The sequence below is a fragment of the Trachypithecus francoisi genome, unplaced genomic scaffold (assembly GCF_009764315.1).
Source record: "Trachypithecus francoisi isolate TF-2019V2 unplaced genomic scaffold, Tfra_2.0 Lachesis_group1, whole genome shotgun sequence".
Lineage (NCBI taxonomy): Eukaryota > Metazoa > Chordata > Mammalia > Primates > Cercopithecidae > Trachypithecus > Trachypithecus francoisi.
This window is the reverse complement of record NW_022681454.1, coordinates 179,109,087-179,134,697: the sequence shown is the minus strand read 5'-3', so window position 1 is coordinate 179,134,697 and position 25,611 is coordinate 179,109,087. Positions and strand designations below refer to the sequence as shown.

The window sequence follows — 25,611 nt, the reverse complement described above, 5'->3', positions numbered from 1 at the left end:
CAACAAAATTTCAATAACAGTTTTTTGCAGAAATAAAAAAGACTCATCCTAAAATCCATATAAAATCTCAAGAGACCCCAAATAGCCAAAACAATTTTGAAAGAGAACAAAGTTGGAGGACTCAATAATTCTTGACTTCAAAACTTACTACAAAGCTACAATAATCAAAACAGTGTGGTACTGGCATAAAGACAAACATATAGACCCAGGGAATATAGCCCAGAAATAATATACGGTCAAGTGATTTTCAACAAGGGTGTCAAGACCATTCAATGGGGGAAAGAACAGTGTTTTCAACAAATCATGCTGGGAAGATTGGATATTCACATGCAAAAGAAAGACGCTGGACCCTTGCCACTTAACCCTATATACAACAATTAACTCAAAGTAGATTAAAGATCTAAACAAAAGAGCTAAAAATTATAAAATGCATAAAAGAGAATATAGGGGGCCGAGCACAGGGCACAGTGGCTCACACCTGTAATACTAGCACTTTGGGAGGCTGAGGCGGGTGGATCACCTGAGGTAAGGAGTTGGAGACCAGCCTGGCCAACATGACAAAACCCTGTCTCTACTAAAAATAGAAAAATTAGCCAGGTTGTTAGGGGGGTGCCTATAATCCCAGCTACTCAGGAGGCTAAGGCAGGAGAATTGCTTGAACCTGGGGGTCGAAGGTTGCAGGGAGCTGAGATCGTGCTGCTTCACTCCAGCCTGGAGTGAAGACAGAGCGAGACTCCATCTCAAACAAAACAAAACAAAAACAAAAACAGAATATAGGGGAAAAGCCTCATCACATTGGGTTTGGCTATGATTTACTAGTTATGACACTTTAAAAGCACAGGCAACAAAAGAAAAATAGACAAACTGGAATTCATCAAAATTTAAAACTGTGCATCAAAGAACACTATTGATATAGTAAAAATGCAAACCACAAAATATAAGAAAATATTTGCAAATCACCTCTCTGACAGAGTTTCCATCTCCAGAATATAGAAAACTCCTAAACCTCAACAAAACCACAAACAACGCAATTTAAAAACGCACAAGGGATTTGAATAGACATTTTCCAGAGGCACAAATGGCCAATAAGGACATGAAAGGATACTCAACATCACTAATCATTAGAGAAATGCAAATCAGAATCAAAATAAGATGCCACCTGATAACCATTAGGATGACTACTATAAAATAAGAAAATAATGAGTGTTGGCAGGGAGGACGTGGAGAGATCAGAACCCTTGTGCACTGGTAGTGGGAATGTAAAATGGTATAGATGTTGTGGTAGAGAGTTTAATGATTCCTCAAAAAAATTAAAAACAGAATTAGCATAGAACCCAGCAATTCTACTTCTGGGTATATACCAAAAGAACTGGAAGCACGATCTTTTTAAGAAGTATTTGTATAACCACATTCACTGTAACATTACTAACAATAGCCAAGAAGTGGAAGTAAACCAAGTGTCTATTGCTGGATAGTTAGCAAAACAAAATGTGGTATAAACATGCAATGAAATATGATTCAGCCTTAAAAAGCAATGAAATTCTAACACACACTACCACATGGATGAAGCCTGAAGACATTACTCTAAGTGAAAAATGCCAGTCACACAAGGACAAATGTTGCGTGATTCCACTAACATCAGGTAGTTGGAGCAGCTACGTTCATAGAGATAAAAAATAGAATGATGTTTTTTCCAGAGCAGGAGGGAGGGAAAAATGGGGAAGTATTGTTTCATAGATACAAAATTTCAGTTTTTCATGATGAGAAAAGTTCTGGTGATGGATGGTGGTGATGGTTGCAAAATACTAAAAAGCGTCTGCACAGAAAAATAATTAGCAGAAATAACAGACAACCCACAGAGTGGGAAAAAAATCTTCACAATCTGTACATCCAAAAAAGGACTAACATCCAGAATCTACAAAAAACTCAAACGAATTCACAAGAAAAAACAAACAATCCCATCAAAAAGTGGGCTAAGTACACGAATAGACAATTCTGAAAAGATGTACAAACGGCCAACAAGCATATAAAAAAAATGCTCAACATCAGAATTATCAGGGCAATGCAAATCAAAACCACGATGTGATACCACCTTACTCCTGCAAGAATAGCCATAAAAAAAAAAAAAAAATACAACAATAGTAGATGTTGGAGTAGATGTGGTAAAAACGGAACGTTTTTACACAGTTGGTGGGAATGTAAACTAGTACAACCACTATGGAAAACAGTATGGAGATTCCTTAAAGAACTAAAAGTACATCTACTGTTTGATCCAGCAATCCCACTACTAGGCATCTACTCAGAGGAAAAGAAGTCATTATACAAAAAAGATACTTGCAGAGGGATGTTTATAGCATCACAATTTGCAATTTCAAAAATACAGAACCAGCCCAAATGCCCATCCATCAACAAGTGGATAAAGAAAATGTGATCTGTGTAGAGCATAGAATACTACCTAGCCATAAAAAGAAACGAAATAATGGCCTTCACAGCAACCTGGGTGGACTTGGAGACTATTATTCCAAGTGGAGTAACTCAGGAATGGAAAACCAAATATCATATGTTCTCACTCATAAGTGGAAGCTAAGCTACGAGGAGGCAAAAGCATGACAATGATACATTGGACTTTGGGGATGTGGGAGAGGGTTGGAGCGGGGATGAGGGATAAAAGATTACAACTGAGTACAGTGTACACTGCTTAGGTGATGGGTGCAACAAAAATCTCAGAAAGCACCACTAAAGAATTTATTCATGTAACCAAATACCACCAGCTCCCTAAAAATGTACTGAAATAAAAAATAAAATTTTAAAAATAGCTAAAATGGTAAATGTTATATGTATTTTACCAGAATTTACAAAAATAAATAATATTTTTTAAATGCCACACTCACCATCTCTTCAGATCTCTTTTATGAGAAAGCCTATAAAGTTATATAACTCTGTAGTTTTAGGACAGCAGCTTTGCTCCAAAACTCTCCTGAATATGCAGTGTTCAAGGGCTCTTTCCTTCCTCAGAAAGCCTACAGGAAGCACTCCTTGCCTATGCCATTGTCCTGCATTTTATCATCAATAAGTACTGTGATCATTTTATTTTCATGTCTGTTTTAATTCCATAACCAGCATATTTGCTCCTTGAGGGCAGGCATCAGACTCTATGTTACACTGAATCTTCAGTGACTAGCACAGCACCATGCATTTACTCATCACTTGTGTTACTGAAATTCTTCATAGTTAATGGTTTATTCCCAACATTACCCTAGAATTGGACAGTTTGCTCCAGACTCACAAAATATCTGTAAAGGAAAAAAACAAAAAAGCAAAAAAACCGGCCGGGCGTGGTGGCTCACGCCTGTAATCCCAGCACTGGGGGAGGCTGAGGTGGGCGGATCACGAGGTCATGAGATTGAGACCATCCTAACATGGTGAAACCCCATTTCTACTAAAAATGCAAAACAAAATTAGCCGGGCGTGGTGCCGGCGCCTGTAGTCCCAGCTACTCGGGAGGCTGAGGCAGGAGAATGGTGTGTGAACCCGGGAGGCGGAGCTTGCAGTGAGCTGAGATCGCACCACTGCACTCCAGCCTGGGCCACAGAGCGAGACTCCATCTCAACAACAACAACAACAAACAAAACAAACAAACAACCTAGGCAGTAAATTTCAGGAATCAAAGTAAAAGGCTAACTTTACCATCTGGTGGCTAATTACACTGCTGGTACAGAGGTCTGTGAGAGCCGGAGGGTTAAGCAAACCACTGGCATTCTAGATTGAGGAGAAGTCTGCACCACTGTGTACTCACAGGAAAATGATCTGATTAATACTTTGATATTGAATCCAGAGAAGTCTTACTATTACAAGATTTTGGGGTAGAGTGTGTTAACTGCTAGATTGCCAAAACCTTTTTCAACATTAATCTCAGGGTTTTTGGTTTTTTTTTTTTTGAGACTGAGTTTCACTCTATTGCCCAGGCTGCAGTAAAATGGCGTGATCTCGGCTCATTGCCACCTCCACCTCCCAGGTTCAAGCGATTCTCGTGTCTCAGACTCCCGAGTAGCTGGGATTACAGGTGCCCACCACCACGACTGGCTAATTATTGTAGTTTTAGTAGAGGCGGGGTTTCACCACATTGGCCAGGCTGCTCTCAAACTTCTGACCTCAGGTGATCCGCCTGCCTTGGCCTCCCAAAGTGCTGGGATTACAGGCATGAGCCACCACGCCCGGCCAATCTTAAGTTTTTTAAAAAATTAATTATTAATTTTTTACCAACATGAGTGAAACACAAAAGGAGGACTATGTCTCCTTCTGGAGAGAAGGATCAGCTGCCTTCCATCCTCAGAGCCCTTCCTGTCCCGTGCGCAACTGCCAGAAGCAGAGTGCTTCGTGAGCAGCCTGTGGACAATCTGATTACATAGCAAACGTAGATCAGAGAGTAGAGTTCAAATTAAGCCATAGTACCAGTGAATTGCTCCACGTTTCCTGAAAATTCTTTCATATAATATAGCTAAGAATATTTATTCCATGGTTATCAAAAGTTATTTTAAGAAGGGCTGAAGAATGTCTTTCAAACAAACAAACCAAGCAGAAAATAATTCAATGAACATTCTCTAGCTCATCTTTCATACTGTTATCCATAGATGCATTTTAATTTATAATGAGATGAATCCAGAAGAAATAAGACAGCTGTTCTTAAAGAACATGCCACATTGCAGACACTGATTATCTGCCATGCCAGCAAATTCTGTGGATCATCTCAGACATGTTCTTGTCACTGGGAAGACGATCAGGCTTTCGAGTTCTGTATGTAGGAACTGGGAATGACTCCCTGTAAGGGGAGAATGAACTATTTCTTATGACAATCCCGGAAACTTGGCCATTTGTTTCCATTTCAGAGTACGATTAATATTGACTGATTGATTGATTGATGGAGTCTTGCTGTGTTGTCCAGGCTGGTGTGCAGTGGCATGATCTTGGCTGACTGCAACTTCTGCCTCCTGGGTTCAAGAGATTCTCCTGCCTCAGCCTCCTGCGTAGCTCGGATTACAGGCACCTGCCACCACGCAGGGCTAATTTTTGTATTTTTAGTAGATACGGGGTTTCACGATGTTGTGAAGCCTCCTAAAGTGCTGGGATTACAGGTGTGAGTCACTGCGCCTGGCCACGGGTTTTTGTTGTTGTTGTTGTTGAGACTATTGCCCAGTCTGGAGTGCAGTAATGTAATCACGGCTCAGTGCAGCCTTGACTTCCCAGACTCAAGAGATCCTCCTGTCTCAGTTGCCTAGAGCTGGGGACTAGAGGCATGTACTACCATGCTGAGCTAATTTTTTTTTTTTTTAATTTTTACTAGAAACGGGGTCTCCCTATGTTGCCCAGGCTGGTCTCAAACTCCTGGGCTCAAGCGATCCACCCGTCTCAGCTTTCCAAAGGGCTGAGATTACAGGCATGAGCCATTGTGCAGCCAGCCCATCACCAATGATTAATGTGACACTCCCATTAAACTTCTTCCTACATAATTTTGTAAAAATACTACTACTAACCAAGATGACACACCTTTGCAGGTCTTTCTTCCTTCTCTTTTGCTTTTTCTTTGTTAAAGAAAACTCACTGTTTAACTAGACAGTGACTGGATTACGGATGAATAGATATTTTAATTGTAAATTGCTGACAGGCTCATGATACCAGTTTTTCTTATATCTTGTTTCAGGAATATTCTCCTACTACAAAAGCATTTGAATGTCTACAAAAAGAGTACTAAAGAAGGCTCAATAGGATTGGGCACATGCTCGCGGAAAACCCACTGTGACTCACTGAAATTGTTTTATTTTCAGTTGCTCTCATGTTGACCACTTGAAATCCTCAAACACACATTCAGACAGTGCCAGAGACCAATCTGGCAGACCAAAGTGCATCAGCCATATCTATATTAGAGAAACCTCCTTGTTTAATTCTAAGGAGCAAAACATAAAGCAAAAAGCCACAGCACAGCTTGGGTTTGAGAAGGGTCAATTAGTGAGATGCTGTATATTTTTAAACTTTCAAATTGTTGTTTTCTAGCAAAACAATGTATTTCCTGTACAATACTGTAAAGTTCCCTAAATTGCACTTGCTAGTTAAAAGAAAACAATTTTTTTTTCTTTAAAAGATTGTCCTCGAGTATTTAACTTCCAGAAATGACCCTGGCACAAGATAAAGCTTAGCCTGTTCCCCAAAGGCCGTGTAGGCAAAGCAGATGCAAAGAACAGAGTTACTCACAGCTGAAACTGAGAAAGAACTTCAAACCATAAGAGATTAAAAACAAATGCTTTCTAATTCTATTCTAGAAGCAAAAAAATAACAGTGGAACTTGCTCATGGTTAAAATTATTTTAAAAGAAACAGACACTTCTCAACCTCAACTGAAAACTACCAAATTAGACAAATGTAAACTTTCAAAGACAACCTTGAAAGCAAAGAGTTACCTTCTTGTCAGGTTTTGGTGCATTTTGAATAGAATTTAGAGCTTGCCTTTTATATTCAAGTTTCTCATTTAGTTCTCGCAGTTTGTTTACAGCAAAACTGGCTTGTTCATTGATCCGATTGGTACTGTCATCCGTGGCTTCCTCACCAGCCTCATCTCGTGGGCCCTGGAGGGGAGAGTCACATACCACCATATCTTATAATGATAGAAAATTCAGTAATTATTATCTGTCACGATACCCTGTTGCAAAATACTACATTTCAGGAAGGAAAGAAGACCAAAGTAGAAAATTCAGACTGCTTTTTCTCAGCAAAGAGAAAAATCAAAGTCTTTGGAACCAAAGTAAATGGTGTTCAGAATTGCAAAAAGGAAACATTTTATAGCCTAAAAAAAGGGGGGGAAAGTGGTATGTCTAAGGAAATCTGCATAGAACAAGGGACGGCAACTCAGTTTTCTTCCCAACTCGACCTGATATTCTGTACCTAATCTTCAACCAAGACGCTGACTTTTGGCTTCTTTCCAGTCTCCTAAGTATATTATTAAAAACTCATGCAATAAAAGAAAATTACCATATTCCCACGAGTGAAAGTATTTTCAGTATATACTTTGCTCAGTCCTTCTCTTGATATATTCTACAAATCAATAGGTATATTATTTTACAAGTAAAATAGCATTTGAAAGTGAGTGAATATTCATAAGAACTCTGTAACTTGGAAAAGTCTGGCTGGATTACCCAACAGCACAGGAGTTAGAACCATGAGCAGGAACAGCATGCAGGGCACCGCAGAGAACTGCTGAGATCCAGCTTCCGGTTTAACCTTAACTTTTTTTTTCTTTGAGACGGAGTCTCGCTCTGTCACCCAGGCTAGAGTGCAGTGGCCGGATCTCAGCTCACTGCAAACTCTGCCTCCTGGGTTCCCGCCATTCTCCTGCCTCAGCCTCCCGAGGAGCTGGGACTACAGGCGCCGCCACCACGCCCGGCTAATTTTTTTGTATTTTTTAGTAGAGACGGGGTTTCACCGTGTTCGCCAGGATGGTCTCGATCTCCTGACCTCGTGATCCGCCCGTCTCAGCCTCCCAAAGTGCTGGGATTACAGGCTTGAGCCACCGTGCCTGGCCTATCCTTAACTTTCTTTCAGGTTTTCTTGTTCTAACTTTTAGTAATTGTAACAAACAGCAAATTAAAACTTTTTCAAGGAAAAATAAAGTACCAATGGTCATAGAAAAATAGGCTGTTTGCATTTTTTTTTTTTGAGACAGAGTCTTACTCTGTTGCTCAGGCTGGAGTGCAGTGACGTGATCTCAGCTCACTGCAACCTCTGCCTCCCGGGTCCAAGCCATTCTCCTGCCTCAGCCTCCCGAGTAGCTGGTACTACAGGCGCTCACCACTACGTCCAGCTAATCTTTGTATTTTTAGTAGAGACCGAGTTTCACCATGTTGGCCAGGCTGGTCTTGAACTCCTGACCTCAAGTGATTCACCTGCCTCAGCCTACGAAAGTGCTGGAATTACAGATGTGAGCCACTGCACCCGGCCCATATGTTCTTTTAACTGGTTGTGTATACATATATATATAAATGATATATAATTTCATACTTTGTATTCATTTGAATGGGTATTCTGCCTTCTTCATATAACACACAATGCTGGGTATTGAGGGTATTATCACCTTCAAAATGACCATTTTTAAATCAGCCTTGTATGAGAATCACTAGAATAACAGTGGCATTGAGAACTTAGGAGCCACATTCCTAACGATGCTCCTGCTATGGGCTGATTCTGCTTTATTGCTATCCCAGATGTACAGAAACAAACAAATGCATACACTTTTTTCTACATTTTAATTATTTTCCTAGGATACATTTCCTAAAGTTCCCACTTCTAGAGATTACTGGAACAAAGAGTTGGAGTTCTCGAAAGGTCAGTTATGTATCAGCCCTCTTTGAATCCTAGGTGAAAGTAGACACTTTTTCCTATTTGTTTACTGTCACCTCACATCAAATGTCAGTTCACATCCTTATTCAATGTATCTGCTGAGTATAGATGTTTTAATTAATTTGAATAACCTTTTACAGCATTTGCTGTAAAATTAATCATCTTAATTTCTGAAGTAGAGAGATAACATAGATACAACACATTGTGACCTATCAAAAATAAAATGCAATAAATCATGAATTTTGGACTAATCAGTTCAGTGATTTTACATGTAAAGGACCAAGTAACAAAACTTAAAAAAAAGAATGTATATGAAGCTCAGACCACCAACAGTTCAGAGATCCCAAGATGACTTCTAATACCATCAAGAGCAAGCACTTGAGTCCTCAGGGCTGGAGATAGTGCACTGGGCAGAAAGAAAAAATCCAAGACAAATCATAATCTTTCTATGTAAGATGATTATAAAACAATTTGTTTCTTTTCACGCAAACCTTAAAACTCATAGGGGTCACTAACAGTAAATAAGAGGTGGCAACCGGAGCTATCCAAAATAATTGCGTACGCTATAAGAAAACTAGACTTAACGTGTGGCTTAACTGACAGAGCAGGAGCATCGCCATCTTGGACAAGCACCACCATTTTAAAGTTTCCCTTGACCAAAAACTGCCTAAATCCAAAGGGCATCAGCCTAACGGCTAAGGTCAGCAAGACCATAAACCACAAATGCCATCTCCAACCAGAAACATTCCAACCCTAAGATAAATCCCTCCCTGACCAGAGACATGCCAGCCCTGAGATAACCCTCCAGCCAGAGAGATGTCAGCCCCAAGATAACCTTCCCTCTGACCAGAGACATTCCAACCCTGTAATAAACCTCTTCTCCACAAAGAAACATTCCAAGCCTGTGATAAACTCTCTCACCCTAAAACCAATAAATACTCTTCGTCTGTAAGAGAGAGTGCTCCTGACTGAAATCGGCCAGAAGCCCCTCTCGGTTTTATTCTCCAAAATAAACCTGTCTTTGACTGTTAAGCCACTTTTTATGTTTCTTTCCTTTCTTTAAGTCTTACATTTGATGCTGAAACCTAGGATGGGTGTTGGGGATAGAGATTCTCTTGCAACTCAGGAAGCAGTGGGCAGCAGCAGCCTGTCCTGCTGGATCCTGAGTCTCTGGCCACCCAACCTGTCTTGTCTCTCACTTTACTTTTCGAGTGATTTGCGTGAGGAGGACAACTAACCTGAAGCGGACTGTGAGGCTCAGTCTGGGGCTACTCACAGGTGGGTTCTTAAAACCCTCAGGTCTCAGGAATCCACCTCCGACCACCCGCAACGCGTATTTAGCTCTCTAGTCTTTGTCCCCTCCTCCTCCCTCATCCTCCCTTCTCTCTCTCTTTCTCTGTCTTCCTTGTGCGGCTCCAGTCAAAGAGGCCCTTTGCTGATTTCAACTGGAACATCCAACATCAGACGCTAATCCAGCCAACTGGTAAAATATGCCTTCCCTAGGCTTTCTCACAGTACCCAGGAAAGTCAGGTCTGCCGTCCTGATCCTCAGAGGACCAGTGGGACTAAACTAGAAGAAATCTTGGGAACACCCAGTTTCTTCTTAGCTTAACCATCCTCTTTTGGAAAGAGGACTTCGGGTCTCTGTCTTTTGTCTGGGGATGCCTGGAACAAAAAAACAGATACCCTCAGCCTCTTCTCACTCGTCCACATGGGTGGCAAACAATCCCACATTCCTATGTCCTTCACAGCCTCACCAAACTTGGCTTATAAGAAGCATAAAGCCAAAACGTTTGTTTTTTCATTGCAACACAGCCTGGCCCCAATATAGATTAGATAATGACAACTGATGGCCCAAAAACGGCACCTGTGACTTTCAGATTCTCAGGGATCTTGACAATTTTATAACCACGAATAGCAAATGGCAAGTGGTTCTCTATATTCAGGCTTTCTTCTACCTTAGATCCCAACCCTCCCTATGTCAAGCTCGCACCCCTCATGAAATCCTTCTTGTTAATGAAAACCCTTCCTGGGTCTCTCCTTCCTCAGAAACTCCTTCCTTCAAAACTCCTTCCTTGGAAACCCCCTTTGAGCCTGCAGATGGATCCCCTCTGTATTCTTATTCCCCTGCATCTGCTCCTCACCTGCTCAAACCTCCACCCCAGTGGCCCCTCCTGCCCCCAAGCCTTCAGTCCCAAATCCTGCTCCTCCTCCTTCTCCAACTGTTACCTGTTCAAAAACTACTCCAACCAGTCAATCTGCCATTCTCCCCCTCCGGGAAGCAGCTGGGGTTGAAGGCACTGCTTGCGTTAATGTCCCTTTCTCCATGTTTGATTTGTCACAGATCAAACAGCACCTGGGATCTTTTTCTGAAAAACCCTCTCATTATCACAGGGAATTCCTACACATAACTCAATTCTTTAATTTAACTTGGCATGACATTTATATAACTCTAACCTCCACCCTCACCCCAATAAGAGCACTCAACTTAATTAAAATGAATATCCAAGCTATGAGTATATTTAAAAGGCCTTTATGTTTTCCTCTTCATAAATCTTGTTTTCCTGGAAAAGGCTTTTTCCCAGTCAACTGAACTACTTTTCTCCACTCTGTCTTGCCACTCTTGGTGCATGTATGAAAGACCCTAAAATGACATCTGGTGGCCTGGGGCTCCTTGGGAAAACCAAAAAAGTGCCACAAATCCCGTTCTGGGAAAAAACCTGTTTTCTTTATGGAACCCTTGGAGTTAGAGGTGAATAAGTACCTCTCAAAATCTTTCTCTTCCAGCTACACTTGTTTATTAGGCCATGGAAATTGTTTTCCTAGCCTTTGTTCTTAAAGGGCCTCACCCAAAGGCCAATAATCCAATTGGGAAATTAGAAAAAAACATCTTATAACTACTGGATCTTCTTCTGGGTGTCTGTGTGGCTATAAATGTGTTGTGTGCAATATCTACTAAAAGAGCTCTAATTAATTGGCCTAATAAAATATAAGTGCTTAAATCAAATATTTTTACGAGAAAAGTAAAAACTATGCAATCTTTCAGTTCATGAGACTTTACAACTTACTGGCACAGTAAGATCAGAAATGTCTTAAGAACTGCCTGCATACATTTTTGCTTGCATTTATTGATCAAGCAATTTCATACTTATCTGCCAAATACTATAAGGTGTCAAAATCTAGCATACAGACTACAAAATAATAACTCAGCCCAGATGGAATAATCTTTGCTTAATTTTTTTAATAAATGAAACATTAATATTGGTCTAATAAAGTCAGCTACATCTTGAACTATTTAGTGAAATACTCTAACTTCTAATCTTGTGGCTTTAGGCAGTCTAGTCCACAGACATAAAGGAAGTTTGTTTTGGGAAAGAATTGTTACCATCTTTGTTTCAAAGCTAAACTGTAAACTAAGTTAATACACAAAAATAGATAAGGCCTGGGGACATGTGAAATTAGCCATACCCCCTAGCTATGCAAATGATATTAAAGACAATTTACATTAAAAAGTATCTTATATGGTAAATTCTTGTCCTAAAGTAAATTAACTGGTTGTTTAAAGAGAGGGATGTTTACAACAAATCAGAAAGTCGAGGCATGTCAGAGATTGTCTGCATAAGTTGTGAAAAATTTTATAAAAGGGAATTCATATAAGAAATGTTGTACAATTTAAAAGTGATTAAGCCTCCTGAATGCTTTATAAAATGCTACTATAACTCTTAGCTGTACAACCTGCCTGCTTCACAGCTAGAGAAGGCCCAGGCCACACGGAGTCAAATGCTGGAATAAGTCAGACCTTATCTGCACTTCTGTCTAGGTCCTCAGCTCTCCACCTAGTACATAATTAAAATCCCAAACTTACTAACAAAAGTAAAGGTTGCTAAAAGTTAACAGTGTAATATGTATTTAAGACTACTGAAAAAACATTTTACATATACTTTTAGTTAAGAGGATTATAAGGAGGCATAGGAATGTGGATTTTTACCTAGATTAAAAGGTTAAAGAATTGTTTTAAGTTGAATAAAATAAAAAAGAAGGTTTACGCAAGTTTTGGAAGGTTAATTGTAAAGGAAATTGTGTGTGTAAACATATTGGCTAAAGTTGAAGGGGTATCATCCAGTTTTTCTGTAAACTGAGCATTAAAATAAAAGCACAATGGGTTTTTCTTAAAGCACTAACCTGCTCCTTAACAAAAACTATAAAGGGTTAAAAAGGGTCTATAAAAATCTTACCTTATGGTCAAACATTAAAATTGGGTAAATGTGTCTACAAGGTTTGTTAAAAATTGAGTTTAACATTAATAGCACACTAATATAAAAGTAAAATTTGGCTTATTTGGTATAAAATCATATAGGAAGCACTGTCAAATACAAAATGTTGTCTGGTTTTCTTTGGGCTATGTTTGCATAACTAAGTTATTGGTATGTGTTCCAATGTTATGGGAGACTCCTATAATTCTGATATATCTTAATGTATGTTATCAGTAGTAATTATAATTGTTATGTTAAAATTACTTTGTGCCACAGAGGTAACAGATTTCCTTGTCAATTGTGTCTTTAACTATGGCTACCCTAAAACTTTTGGTCATCCATAAACAATTGTTGTCTTGTTTTGATCCTCTTTAGAAGGTGGTTTTATAATCAGCTATAAGGCTCTAACAGGTGCTCTTCAATGCAGGTTTCTGATAACTTTGGAGATTGTGACATCAGAATAGAGGAAAAATGTTCAGGACTCTTGAATAGCTAAAATGTTCATTAATGTCAAGCAGGACAGGAATTAACTGCATGAACGGAACTAACAGGTGACTGGAGTGATCTTTCTGATGTTTTGCTTAAAATATTGCTAATCCTTTGTTTTGCTTTTCAAAGTCCAAGTAACTTTTCTTTTGAGCTATTGACAGCTTTTAGCAATATAGTATACTCCCATGAACAAAATTTGAAGCATACTTGTTTCTCTCTACCTGATTTTCTTTAGAATTTGGAAACTATCTCTGAATATTCTTAAGTTATGGCAATAGTTATTTGCATAAGTGCAATAAGAATTTGTTTTCTTTTGTAACAGGACACAGTTGGAAAAAGTCGTTATTTTACCAAGCCTTTGACTGGAATGGTGTGCTTTCCTTTAAGGAATCAAACTTGACTTATGAAGCCAATAAAGCCCTTAGAAAACTGGCCTCATATACTGTGTACACAGTTCCTATACAGGGTTTCTGATCTGTGGTAAGTAAAGAAGGTCACTTTCTGACAGGCCAGGAACCCCAAGTTATCCTGGAACCTCAAGAGGAGAAACATCACCCAACTCACAGGTATCTGATGGTAAAAATCCATGACTGGACTTGGCTTTAAAAAGGTCTTATCTCAGATTCCTTCTACGGAACAAAGTTTCATCAAAGCCAATGTAAAAGTCCTATTTAACAAATAATTCTTACTGTGCTGTATGCAAATAATTAAACCAAGTATAATACAGCAAATTTAGCCGGGCGAGGTGGCGGGCGCCTGTAGTCCCAGCTACTTGGGAGGCTGAGGCAGGAGAATGGTGTGAACCCGGGAGGTGGAGCTTGCAGTGAGCTGAGATCCGGCCACTGCACTCCAGCCCCGGCGACAGAGTGAGACTCCGTCTCAAAAAAAAAAAAAAAAAAAATAATAATAATAATAATAATACAGCAAATCAGTCCTACCATGATGTGTCTTTTTTTTTTTTTTTTTGAGATGGAGTTTCACATTGTCACTCAGGCTGGAGTGCAGTGGCGCAATCTTGGCTCACTGCAACCTCCGCCTCCTGGGTTCAAGTGATTCTTCTGCCTTAGCCTCCCAAGAAGCTGGGACTACAGGTGCGTGCTATCACATCCAGCTATTTTTTTGTATTTTTAGTAGAGACGAGGTTTCACTGTGTTGGCCAGGATGGTCTCAAACTCTTGACCTCATGATCCACCCGCCTCAGTCTCCTAAAGTGCTGGGATTACAGGTGTGAGCCACCACACCCGGCGATTTGTCTTTTACTAACGGTTACTTACAGAAAATTATACATGGACCTTTCCAAACAAGCGCCTCTGTCTCTCATTGGGTGAGGATGATTGGGCCTAGTAAGAGACAAACTGCTGAAAAACTTAAAGAAAGGGCTAAAAAGCTAAGGGAATACCAAAATAACCGAACGGATTCTTGGTTTGGAAACAAAATCATAGCATGGGTGATCCCCATTCCTGGGCCCTCTCCTAATAATATGCCTAGGACTAATGTTCTTATCTTGCCTAATTAACCTTTTTCAAAAATTTTTAAATGACAGGATTATGGCTATTTCACAGATAACTACCCAAAAACATCCACAGATGGCATTACTCCTACAGTCAATTCAAGACCAGAAAACTCTCCGTCCCCTCATCAGCAGGAAGTAGCCAGAAAGAACACGCCACCCCTTGTCCTTTTCATAACTACAGGGTCTGGACTGACAGCAGGAGCATCGCCATCTTGGACAAGCACTGCCATTCTAAAGATCCCCTTGATCAAAAACCACCTAAATACAAAGGGCATCAGCCTAATAGTTAAGGTCAGCAAGACCACAAACCACAGATGACATCTCCAACTAGAAACATTCCAACCCTAAGATAAACCCCTCCCCGATCGGAGACATGCCAGCCCCGAGATAACCTTCCCTCAGGCCAGAGAGATGTCAGCCCCAAGATAACCTCCCCTCTGGCCAGAGGCATTCCAACCCTGCAATAAACTTCTCCTCTACACAGAAACATTCCAAGCCTGTCATAAGCTCTCTTACCCTAAAACCCTAAATACTCTTAGTCTGTAAGAGGGAATGCTCCTGACCAAAAATCTGCCAGAAGCCTCTCTCAGGTTTATTCGCCAAAATAAGTCTGTCTTTGACTGTTGAGCTGCTTTTTGTGTTTCTTTCCTCTTTATTTAACTCTTACATGAGCAAGTTTTCTTTTGGAGCATTTTAATTTCTTCTGACTTCTTTAAACTCCAAAATATTTCCTTTAACCCCTCCTGCATTCCCTACCTCTCCTCATTTTTTCCCCATCTCTTCTCTCTTCTAGGGCTACAGTTCTACTGGTTTTCTTAACTGGTCTAACCCATAATGTCCCACCCTACAGACTTTCTGCCTTCACTTTTCAGGAGTCAGACCAGAGATGTGTCTAAAACAGAGGGCAGGAGGTCTCTGACTCAATGCCAGCAGGAGGGAACATGTAGGTCAGAGGATAAAAGGGCAAGAAGAAATACATACAACCAGAGACAAGGTTATTCACGCTTACTTTTTATTCTATTTAAGGTCTTGTAGATTAAAAGATGTTAATTTTATTCTATTTAAGGTCCTGTATATTAAAAGATAAAGATGTGCATCAAATTTGGCTCACACAATATGCACCCACCTAAACATATTTAAAAGCTTATCCAATAAAAAGGAGCAGAAAGTTAAATGTGACTCACCGTCTCATCCTTGTTGGAAATCATCTGTGAGGCATGTTTCTCTTCCTCTTTTATCAACAATTTCTCATACAGGTCACTGACAATAAATGAAGGGTAATACCTATCCTTTAGGATCTCATAAACATCTCCCTGGATTTTGTAGAATACTTCAATACCTTTATTTCCTACAAGACACTGCTGAATTTCTTTGTAAAGTGATTTTTCCACAGATATTTCTTTGCTCTCCACAAAGAAATTCTGATAAATTTCACCAACTAATTGTGGAATTTCATTCTGAAAAGACAGGAAGATAAAGAAAAGTAAGACATATCTCTGAGAAAAATTTTCTCTGCATTCTCTGCATTTGAAAGTCAGAAGACACTTAAGATGCACCCTCGTATGCAGAATTTTGTGTCCATATTCAGGATCAAGGGGCAAATGTCAGATCCTAAAAAACAAAACAAAACAAAACAAAAAAAACTGGTTCTTTAAATGAACATGTTAAACAGTCAACACCTGCAATTTCTTTTAACCACTGGAGGCGGGAAAAACAGAATAACAGTTCTCTTCCTGTAATAGATTCCTTTTCATAAATCTGAATTCCACAAGAAAAAAATGTGTTAGCTAATATCAATTTAACTTTTTACCTAATATTACCTAACATAAGTAACTAGAAGTGCCATTTCTCATCCCAGAAAGAAGTATAGTAACTGTGTAACTCAGAAAAACACTCTTCAGAATGACTACTTCAGAATGATTATGTCCTCGTCAAGCTTATATTAGACAGCTTTGTCTTCAGCAATGAGCCTGGGTCATCACCAGCCTACTTCAGAAATGCAAAACATCTCTTCAGATTAACATAATCTTTATAGTTCCTCTAAAGGCATTGCATTAACTCTAGGAATGTTATGCAAAGTTTTCAAAAACAGTAAAGAGCAAAAGCATACAACTTAATGAACATAACTAATTTAACATACATCCCAGAATGTCCAAATCAATGTTGCTAGATCAAAAAAATAAGGCTATTTCAAGGAAGCTATATGCTCTTATTCCATTGAAAATTTTCAAATTCTCTTCCATAGTTTAGGAAAAACTTTTTAGATTGCTCTTTATGATATTCCTTTGAGAACAACCAGAAGTTATCTGGAGTCAAAACTGGTGATTAAAATGAGTAACAGAGTTAGCAAATACAATATTGGATAAAATTAGGTAATTTAGGGCTTATAAATTAATAATAAAAGGCATTCCTAAGAAGATTTAAAGACTGGATTTAGTTCCTTAACAAATATAGTTTATGACTTACGATATATTTTAAACTGGCAGTCTATTCTAGCAACATTCATATGCGAATGAGTAATTCAATGTACAAAATGCTCTTGGTGTTTCCCCCTGCCTTCCCCAAGACCAAATCTTGTTCTGTCGCCCAGGCTGGAGTGATCTTGGCTCACTGCAACCTCTGCCTTCCTAGGTTCAAGCAATTCTCCTGCCTCAGCCTGACAGGTAGCTGGGATTACAGGCCTGCACCACCATGTGTGGCTAATTTTTGTATTTTTAGTAGAGACAGGGTTTCACCATGTTGGCCAGGCTGGTCTTGAACTCCTGACCTTGTGATCTGCCCACCTTGGCCTCCCAAAGTGCTGAGATTACAGGCGTGAGCCAACGCACCCAGCCTCTTCGTAGTTATTTTAATAAACCTCTCACAATAGTATATACTGATCACATATGTCACATGTTATAGATATTATTGTGTATGTTTATAGACATATACATACATATACAGTTGTACCTCAGGATCTATGGAAGATAGGTTCTAAGATCTCCTGAAGATACCAAAATCCAAGGACATTCAAGTCCCTGATATAAAATCATGCAGTGTTTTCGCATATAACCATGTACATTCTCTCGTATACTTTAAATCCTCTCTAGATTACTTACACCTAATAAAATGTAAATGCTCCGTAAATGATTGTGATTTTGTAGTTTTAGGAAATAATGACAAGGAAAAGCGTCTGTACATATTCAGTACAGATGCAGTTGTTTTCCCCCCAAATATTTTCAGTCCATGGTTGGTTGAGTCTACAGATACAGAAGCCACAGATAAGGAAGGCTGACTGTACACATAAAGACTGTGTACACACAATTCTTAAATACATCTTGCCAAATGTAAAGCACGATGTTGATTACTGGGATCTTCATTGCAAGTTGTATGAGTACCCAAAAATATTTTTATTTTCCTTTATTCATATTTAAATTGAAATAAAAGCTAGGTGTGGTGACTCATGCCTGTAATCCCAGTACTTTGGGAGGCCCACACAGACAGATCACCTGAAGTCAGGAGTTTGTGACTAGCCTGGCCAACATGGTAAAACCCTGTCTCTATTAAAAACACAAAAATTAGCTGGGTGTGGTAGCATGCGCCTGTAGTCCCAGCTACTTGGGAGTGTGAGGGAGGAGAATCGCTTGAATCTGGGAGGTGGAGGTTGCAGTGAGCCGAGATGGCCTCACTGCACTCCAGCCTGGGTAAAAGAGTGAGACTCCATCTCAAAAAAAAAAAAATTGAAATAAAAGGCAAAGTATAAAACATGCACATTATGATATTATAAATGGCAAGATTATGAGACTGTAGGTGAGGGGACCAAATTCATTACAATAGCAATGTGGATATGTATATGCCTTTTTATAATGTGTAAAAAAAATACTCAAAACTAAATTCAATCTCTTGGTACATTTATAAAACCTTTTTTCCCTTGACTACACAGCCAAAAGCACCTTCTGTAAAAACATAATGTAGTTTTATTTGCCATTATGGGGTAGAACACAATGTCAATATTGTATTTGGTTTAAAAGATTCTTTTAATGTACACTTATCTTGAGAAAAACAGGTACACTGCCTCACATGCCAAGTTTACATAAGCTAGTGATTAATATTCCTTTCAGCCTACATATACTACCTTGTTAGCATTCTTTAAATGTTCCACAGATTCCCAAAAACTAATCAGAGTTCTCTTGTCCATCCTTTCCATGTACATTCCAAAGTGCTCTCGGTAGAAAGTATTGGCCAAGATATCTTCAAACTGAAGAATCTATTAAGAGAATTTAAGAAAACGTTTTTAAAAATCAAATTTTAAATATCGGTTAGCTTTAACTTCCAATGGACTAATTTCTACATTTAGGATAAAAATGCATTTTTTTAAAGAAATAAAATAAAATTTTATTGTAGTAATTTACAATTTATTTAAGTAAACGTACAGGTTTGTTACATAGGTATATGTGTGCCATGGGGTTTTGCTGTATCTACTGACCAGTCCTCTAAGTTCTCTCCCCTTGTCCCCCACTCCCCAATAGGCCCTGGTGTGTGATGTTCCCCTCCTTGTGTCCATGTGTTCTCATTGTTCAGCTCCCACTTATGAGTGAGAACATGTGATATTTGGTTTTCTGTTCCTGTGTGTGTTTGCTGAGAATGATGGCTTCCAGCTTCATCCATGTCCCTGCAAAGGACATGATCTCATTCCTTTTTATGGCTGTGCAGTATTCCGTGGTGTATATGAACCACATTTTCTTTATCTAGTCTATTACTGATGGGCATTTGGGCTGCTTCCATGACTTTGCTATTGTGAACAGTGCTGTAATAAACATATATGTGCATGTGTCTTTATAGCAGAATGATCTATATTCCCTTGTGTATATAGGCAGTAATGGGATTGCCGGGTCAAATGGTCTTTCTGGTTCTAGATCCTTGAGGAATTGTCATACTGTCTTCCACAATGGTTGAAGTAATTTACATTCCCACCAACAGTGTAAAAGTGTTCCTATTTCTCCACAGCCTCGCCAGCATCTATTGTTTCTTGACTTTTTAATAACTGCCATTGTGACTGGTGTAAGATGGTATCTCATGGTGGTTTTGATTTACATTTCTCTAACAATCAGTGATGTTTAGCTGAAAACATGCATTTTTTAAAGTCAAAGTGGATGTAACATAGTACTGGTAAACTGGAATATCTCTTACTACATTTTAAATGGAATAAAGCTGACTGAATATTCGAAATGCACGTTCTGAAAAAAACCAATTTCCTATTACCCATTCACTCATTGAACAAAGATTTATTTGGCATTGTAAACCAGAAAGTGTCCGAGACAGGTCTCAATCAGTTTAGAAGTTTATTTTGCCAAGATTAAGGACATGTCTGGAAGAAGTAAACATGGACTCACAGAAACAGTCTGTGGTCTGTGCCTTTCTCCAAAGATGACTTTGAGTGCTTCAATATTTAAAGGGGAAAAGTGGGCTGGAGGGGAAAAGAGAATATGGTAATCCACACGTTCCAAGCAAAAAGGAGCAGGCAGGGCAATAGTCAATTACGTAATCCTCTGACGCTCAGTAAATCGGCACTTCACATAAGATAAGGCGAACACAGAGTAGCTACCCGTGGAGACATCGAACCTTCTGTCTGTAGCTTCTGCTTAGGAACAAAAAGAAAGGCAGCTTCCTGCATGACTCAGCTTTCAGTTTAATTTTTTTCATATCCGTTGCCCACTTTTTGGTGGGGTTGTTTTTTTCTTGCAAGTTTGTTTAAGTTCTTTGTAGATTCTGGATATTAAACCTTTGTCAGATGGATAGATTGCAAAAATTTTTTCCCATTCTATAGGCTGCCAGGGCAGGCATTTTCTAACAGCTCCTAGTAACTAATTTAAGGACATGGATATCCCTTGCTACAGACCATTAATAATTCGTTCTATAAATATTTCAGACCAATAATATTTAGTTAGTTTACTAGCTGTGGAACACTAGAACATGTGTCTTTATGTAAAGTCTACCAGTGAAGCATTTTGAAGCACAAAATCCTAACTGCACATGCTCCAAAGGGGTTTAAAGGAACCCATATCAGTGTGGCTAGGGAAGATGGGCCAACCATTCCAGCAGCAACAGAAAGGGCCAGGAAACCCTTTCACACACAAGTCAAGTCCTGGGCTGCATTCGACAGTGTTCATTTTGGATTGGCCTTCGATCAGATAAGGAAAATGATACGCAAATTGGCATAAAGATCTGCCATTTATTGCCGCTGATTTCCAAACTCCATGTACTCCTATTTCCATTTCCTCTTCAACCCTATGTGAACTCTTCCTTCTATCTTTCCATTTTGGGGCCACTGCTGTGGGTGGTGCTACCTTGCAAAAAAAAAAAAAAAAAAAAAAGGCAACACAGACTTTTTGCTTTCAAAACAAAGCAAGACAGGAAGGCAACACTGTGAAGTTAAAGTTGCTCAGGCTTTGGAAGTAGATATACGTAGGTTTGAATCCTGACTCTGCTACTTTCCAGTTCTGTGAGCTCTATGTTATGCCATCACCCTGAGTCTCAGTTTTTTCACCCATAAAATGTGAATGATACCACCTAATTTCCAGGTTGTTCTGAGACTTACTAATAATAACTGTTCTGAATCAAGAAAGACAACAACAAAAACTAATCAGGAAGAGCCTGAACCAGGAGAAAGAGAAGGCAAAATAAGTGCCAAAAATCAGTTAAGAGGTCACTTTCTAGTTACATAAATATGGATAAAAGGATTAGCAGTGATTCTCACCTGGCATCCAAAGAGAAATTACAAAGGACACAAAAAACTTTTGTGGGTGATGGATATGTTTATTATCTTGATTGTGGCAATTAAATTGAATATATGCGTATGTCAAAACTTATCAAATTGTACACTTTAAATATGAGCATTACACTGCATGTCATCATACCTTAATTAAGCTGTTTTAAAAACAAATATTCCATTAAGCCTTAATAATAGCATTGCAAAGAAATGAAGTAGACAATGATTATACTAAGGACCCGCTGTCAGCAGAACATATACTGACATAATCTTTGTGAGTTACAGATTGCTGGGTCTGATTTCCCAGTATTTTTGTTAAGGACTTTTCTGTCTAGGATCACGAGGGACTCTGTAGTTTTTTCCTCTGGTTTGGTATCAGTTACACTAGCCTCCTCCTAGGATGAGTTGAAGCGTTCCCTTCTCCGTTTTTTGAAAGAATATGGTTAAGATTGGTATTATCTCTTCCTTACTTGTTTTATAAAATTTACCAGTGAGGCCGGGCACAGTGGCTCACGCCTGTAATCCCAGCACTTTGGAAGGCCAAGGAGGGTGGATCACGTGAGGTCAGGAGATCGAGACCAGCCTGGCCAACACAGTGAAGCCCTGTCTCTACTAAAAATACAAACATTAGCTGAGTGTGGTGGTGCACGCCTGTAATTCCAGCTATTCAGGAGGCTGAGGGAGGAGAATCACTTGAATCTGGGAGGCGGAGGGTGCAGTGGGCTGAGATCGCACCTCTGGCACTCCAGCCTGGGCAACAGAGGAAGACTCCATCTCAAAAAAAGAAAAAGAAAAAAAGAAAATCACCAGTGAAATGATTTGAGTCTGGAGTTTTGTGAGAAGGTTTTAAATTATTATCATATTCTTCAATAAACTGTGGGTTATTCAGAGTTTCTATTTCTTTTTGTCTTTTTTTGTTTTTTTTTTTTGAGATGGAGTCTCACTGTCACCCAGGCTGGAGTGCAATGGCGTGATCTCGGCTCACTGCAACCTCCACCTCCTGGGTTCAAGCGATTCTCCTGCCTCAGCCTCCCGAGTAGCTGGGATTACAGATGCCCACCACCATGCCTGGCTAATTTTTGTACTTTTAGTAGAGACATGGTTTCACCAAGTTGGCCAGGATGGTCTCAATCTCTCTTTTTTTTTTTTTTTTTTTTGAGATGGAGTCTGGCTCTGTCACCCAGGCTGGAGTGCTGTGGCCGGATCTCAGCTCATTGCAAGCTCCGCCTCCCGGGTTCACGCCATTCTCCTGCCTCAGCCTCCCGGGTAGCTGGGACTACAGGCGCCGCCACCACGCCTGGCTAGTTTTTTGTAGTTTTTAGTAGAGACGGGGTTTCACCATGTTAGCCAGGATGGTCTCGATCTCCTGACCTCATGATCCGCCCGTCTCGGCCTCCCAAAGTGCTGGGATTACAGGCTTGAGCCACCGCGCCCGGCCACAATCTCTTGACCTCATGATCCACCCACCTCAGCCTTCCAAAGTGTTGGGATTACAGGCGTGAACCACTGCATCCGGCCGCTATTTCTTTTTGAATCAGTTTTGGTAATTTGTGTCTTCCAGGGAATTTGTCTATTTCATTTAAATTGTCAAATTTATTGGCTTGAAGTTGTTCACATTATTCCCTTAGCATCCTTTAAATGTATCTGTAGTGATGTCCTATTTCATTCCTAATATTGGTAATTCATACCTTCTCGCTTTCCTTCCTTCTAGTTATTTTAGTTTTTATTTACAGCTTCTTTAAACAATTTTTTTAAGTTTTCTTTTTTTTTTTGTAGAGAGGGGAGTCCTGTTATGTTGCCCAGGCTGGTCTCTAACTCCTGGCCTCAAGCGATCCTCCTGTCTTCGCCAGCCAAAGTGCTGGGACTACAGGCATGAGCCCCCTCACTGGGTCAATTTATAGCTTCTTAAAAGATTAGATCACTGATTTCACACCCTTCTTCTCTTCTGCTGTAAGCATTAAAAAGTACAGTTGACCCTTGAGCAACATCAGTTTGAGTTGCACAGGTCCACTTGTACAAGATTTTCTTCCACATCTACCGCCCCTGAGACAACAAGACTAACCCCTCTTCTTCCTCTTCCTCTGCCTAGACAACGTGAAGATGATGCGGATGATCATCTTCATGTGATGATCCACTTCCAGTGAGTAGCAAAAATATTTTCTCTTCCTTATGATTTTCTTAGTAACATTTTCATTTTCTTTATAGCCTACTTTATTGTAACAGTACAGTACATAATACATATACAAGATCTGTGTTAACTGACTGTTATTGGTAAGACTTCTGGTTAATAGTAGGATATGGGTAGTTAAACTTTTGAAGACTCTACAGTTATATGTGAATTTTTGCTCAGGGGAGGGTCAGCACTCCTAACCCCCACATTGTTCAAGGCCAACTGTATATAATTCCTCTAAGTGCTGCTTTAACTGCACAATATATCCCACAATATATATATCATAATATATCCCACAAATAATTGATATATTGCATATTCACTCCATTGAAAATAGTTCCTAATTTTCCTTATAATTTCTTCTTTGATGGAAGCCTTATTTAGATATGCTACTTGTATTTCCAAATATTTGGGAATTTTCCAGATCTTCCTATTACTGATATTACTGAGGGGGAATGGTAACATTTCCAACTATACTTGTGAAATTTTTTCTCATTTCTGTCAGGTTTTGCTTCATGTACACTCTCAAGGTCTCCTTATTGATTAAGAACATCTGATTAGCATATCTTCCTGATGAACTGACTCCTTTATCATAATGAAATGTTCTTCATCTCCGGTTCTACTCCTTGTTCTGAAGTCTGTTTTGTCTGACATTCACAGTAGCTACTATAGAGTTCTTATGCTTAGTATTCACATGTCTTTTTCCCTCATACTTCCAACCTATCTGTGCCTTTATGTTTAGTTTCTTGTAAGCAACATATAACTGTCTTGCCTTTTTAAAAATTCACTCTGAATCTTTATTTTAATTGGAGGATTAACCTGATTTGGAAGCTGAAATTCTGAAATAAAGTTAATGGTAATTCTTCTGGATCAGATATGATTAGGTCATAGCAAAAGTTTTCTTCCCACTCATGAAAGACATCAGAATTGCCCCAAACTAACCCAAGTCTTACCTTTCAAATAGCAAATGACTAAAACTATTGGAATTCTGTCTCATCTTAGCCTTCCATCCTGAAGACTAGAGAAAATGGTTTTACTCTGAGGATGAATTACTGCAACAGAAATGAGTTTCTCTTTTCCTGAATGTCTGAAAAGAATGAATCAAAAATGGATCTGGCACTCCGGATTAAGTCTACTTCTAGTAGACACTGCCGGACAGACAACCTGCACTGAAATCACATTTAATTCTCCTAAAACGAGTTTCCATTATCTTTCTCGAGATCTTCCTGTACCACACATCTAAAAGCATATCATCTTTTGACTAGGTAGCAAGCCATTATGCACTTCTCCTAGGTATTTATCTCATATTTCTACTGGATCACTTACCTTTTTATTGTATAATTACATGGGACTCTGTGAGAGCAGGGATTCTGTCTTATTTATTTTTAATCCTAGTACCTTGCACTATAACTGAGATATTGTGGGCCCTCAATAAATGTCTGTTGAATGAATGAATGGGACATAAGACAAAGATCTCACCTATGATAAAAATATGGCTAGAAATTAATCCAAGAGCCCCAAAACAAAAAGCTAATAAGGAGGAGGAAGGGGGCAATATTCAACCTGTCAAATCTACCATCTCTCTGATTCACCAAAATGTTACGTTTCCATCTAGAACACAAAGCCAATATCTCAAAAATTTTATTTTATTTTGCTAATAGTAAAATCAACAGACTTCCTATGGTTAGAGGATCTCTCTATAAAAACAAGAGTTCCTTGGAGCTGCACTTGCACCACTTGTGTAAGATGCTGCAGAACCCTGGCCCGTGCTGGGGCTGGCCCTTCCTGCAGAGGCTCTAGTGGAGACTAGCCAGAAACAAGCAAGAAAGTCAAGGCTTATCATTGGAACAGGGAGGCAGGGGAACATCACAGATGAGTAGCTGAAGTAGAACCGAGAGCTACACAGGAAAGAATCAAGAGACTGAAAATCAGAACAAGTGAGGTTAGAGGCTGTGGTCTGAGTTACATTATACCAATGTTGGCCTCTTTGTAGCTAAAGGACACACTACAGGAGAGGAGTCTGGCATCTGCTTTGAGGTCCTGTTCCTTCCATG

The 25,611-nt window shown here is 39.4% G+C and overlaps 1 protein-coding gene across 1 annotated transcript in view; it reads right to left on the bottom strand.

The window, feature by feature from the left end:
• Nucleotides 1–25,611, bottom strand: part of SNX25 (sorting nexin 25) — a 145,061-nt gene that overhangs the window by 25,216 nt on the left and 94,234 nt on the right. The window contains exons 8-10 of the mRNA XM_033215842.1: nt 18,754–18,885; nt 15,824–16,096; nt 6,452–6,616 (exon numbers count right to left, since the gene is read on the bottom strand). Coding sequence (XP_033071733.1) covers nt 6,452–6,616; nt 15,824–16,096; nt 18,754–18,885 — 570 coding nt within the window. The remainder of the gene's footprint in view (nt 1–6,451; nt 6,617–15,823; nt 16,097–18,753; nt 18,886–25,611) is intronic.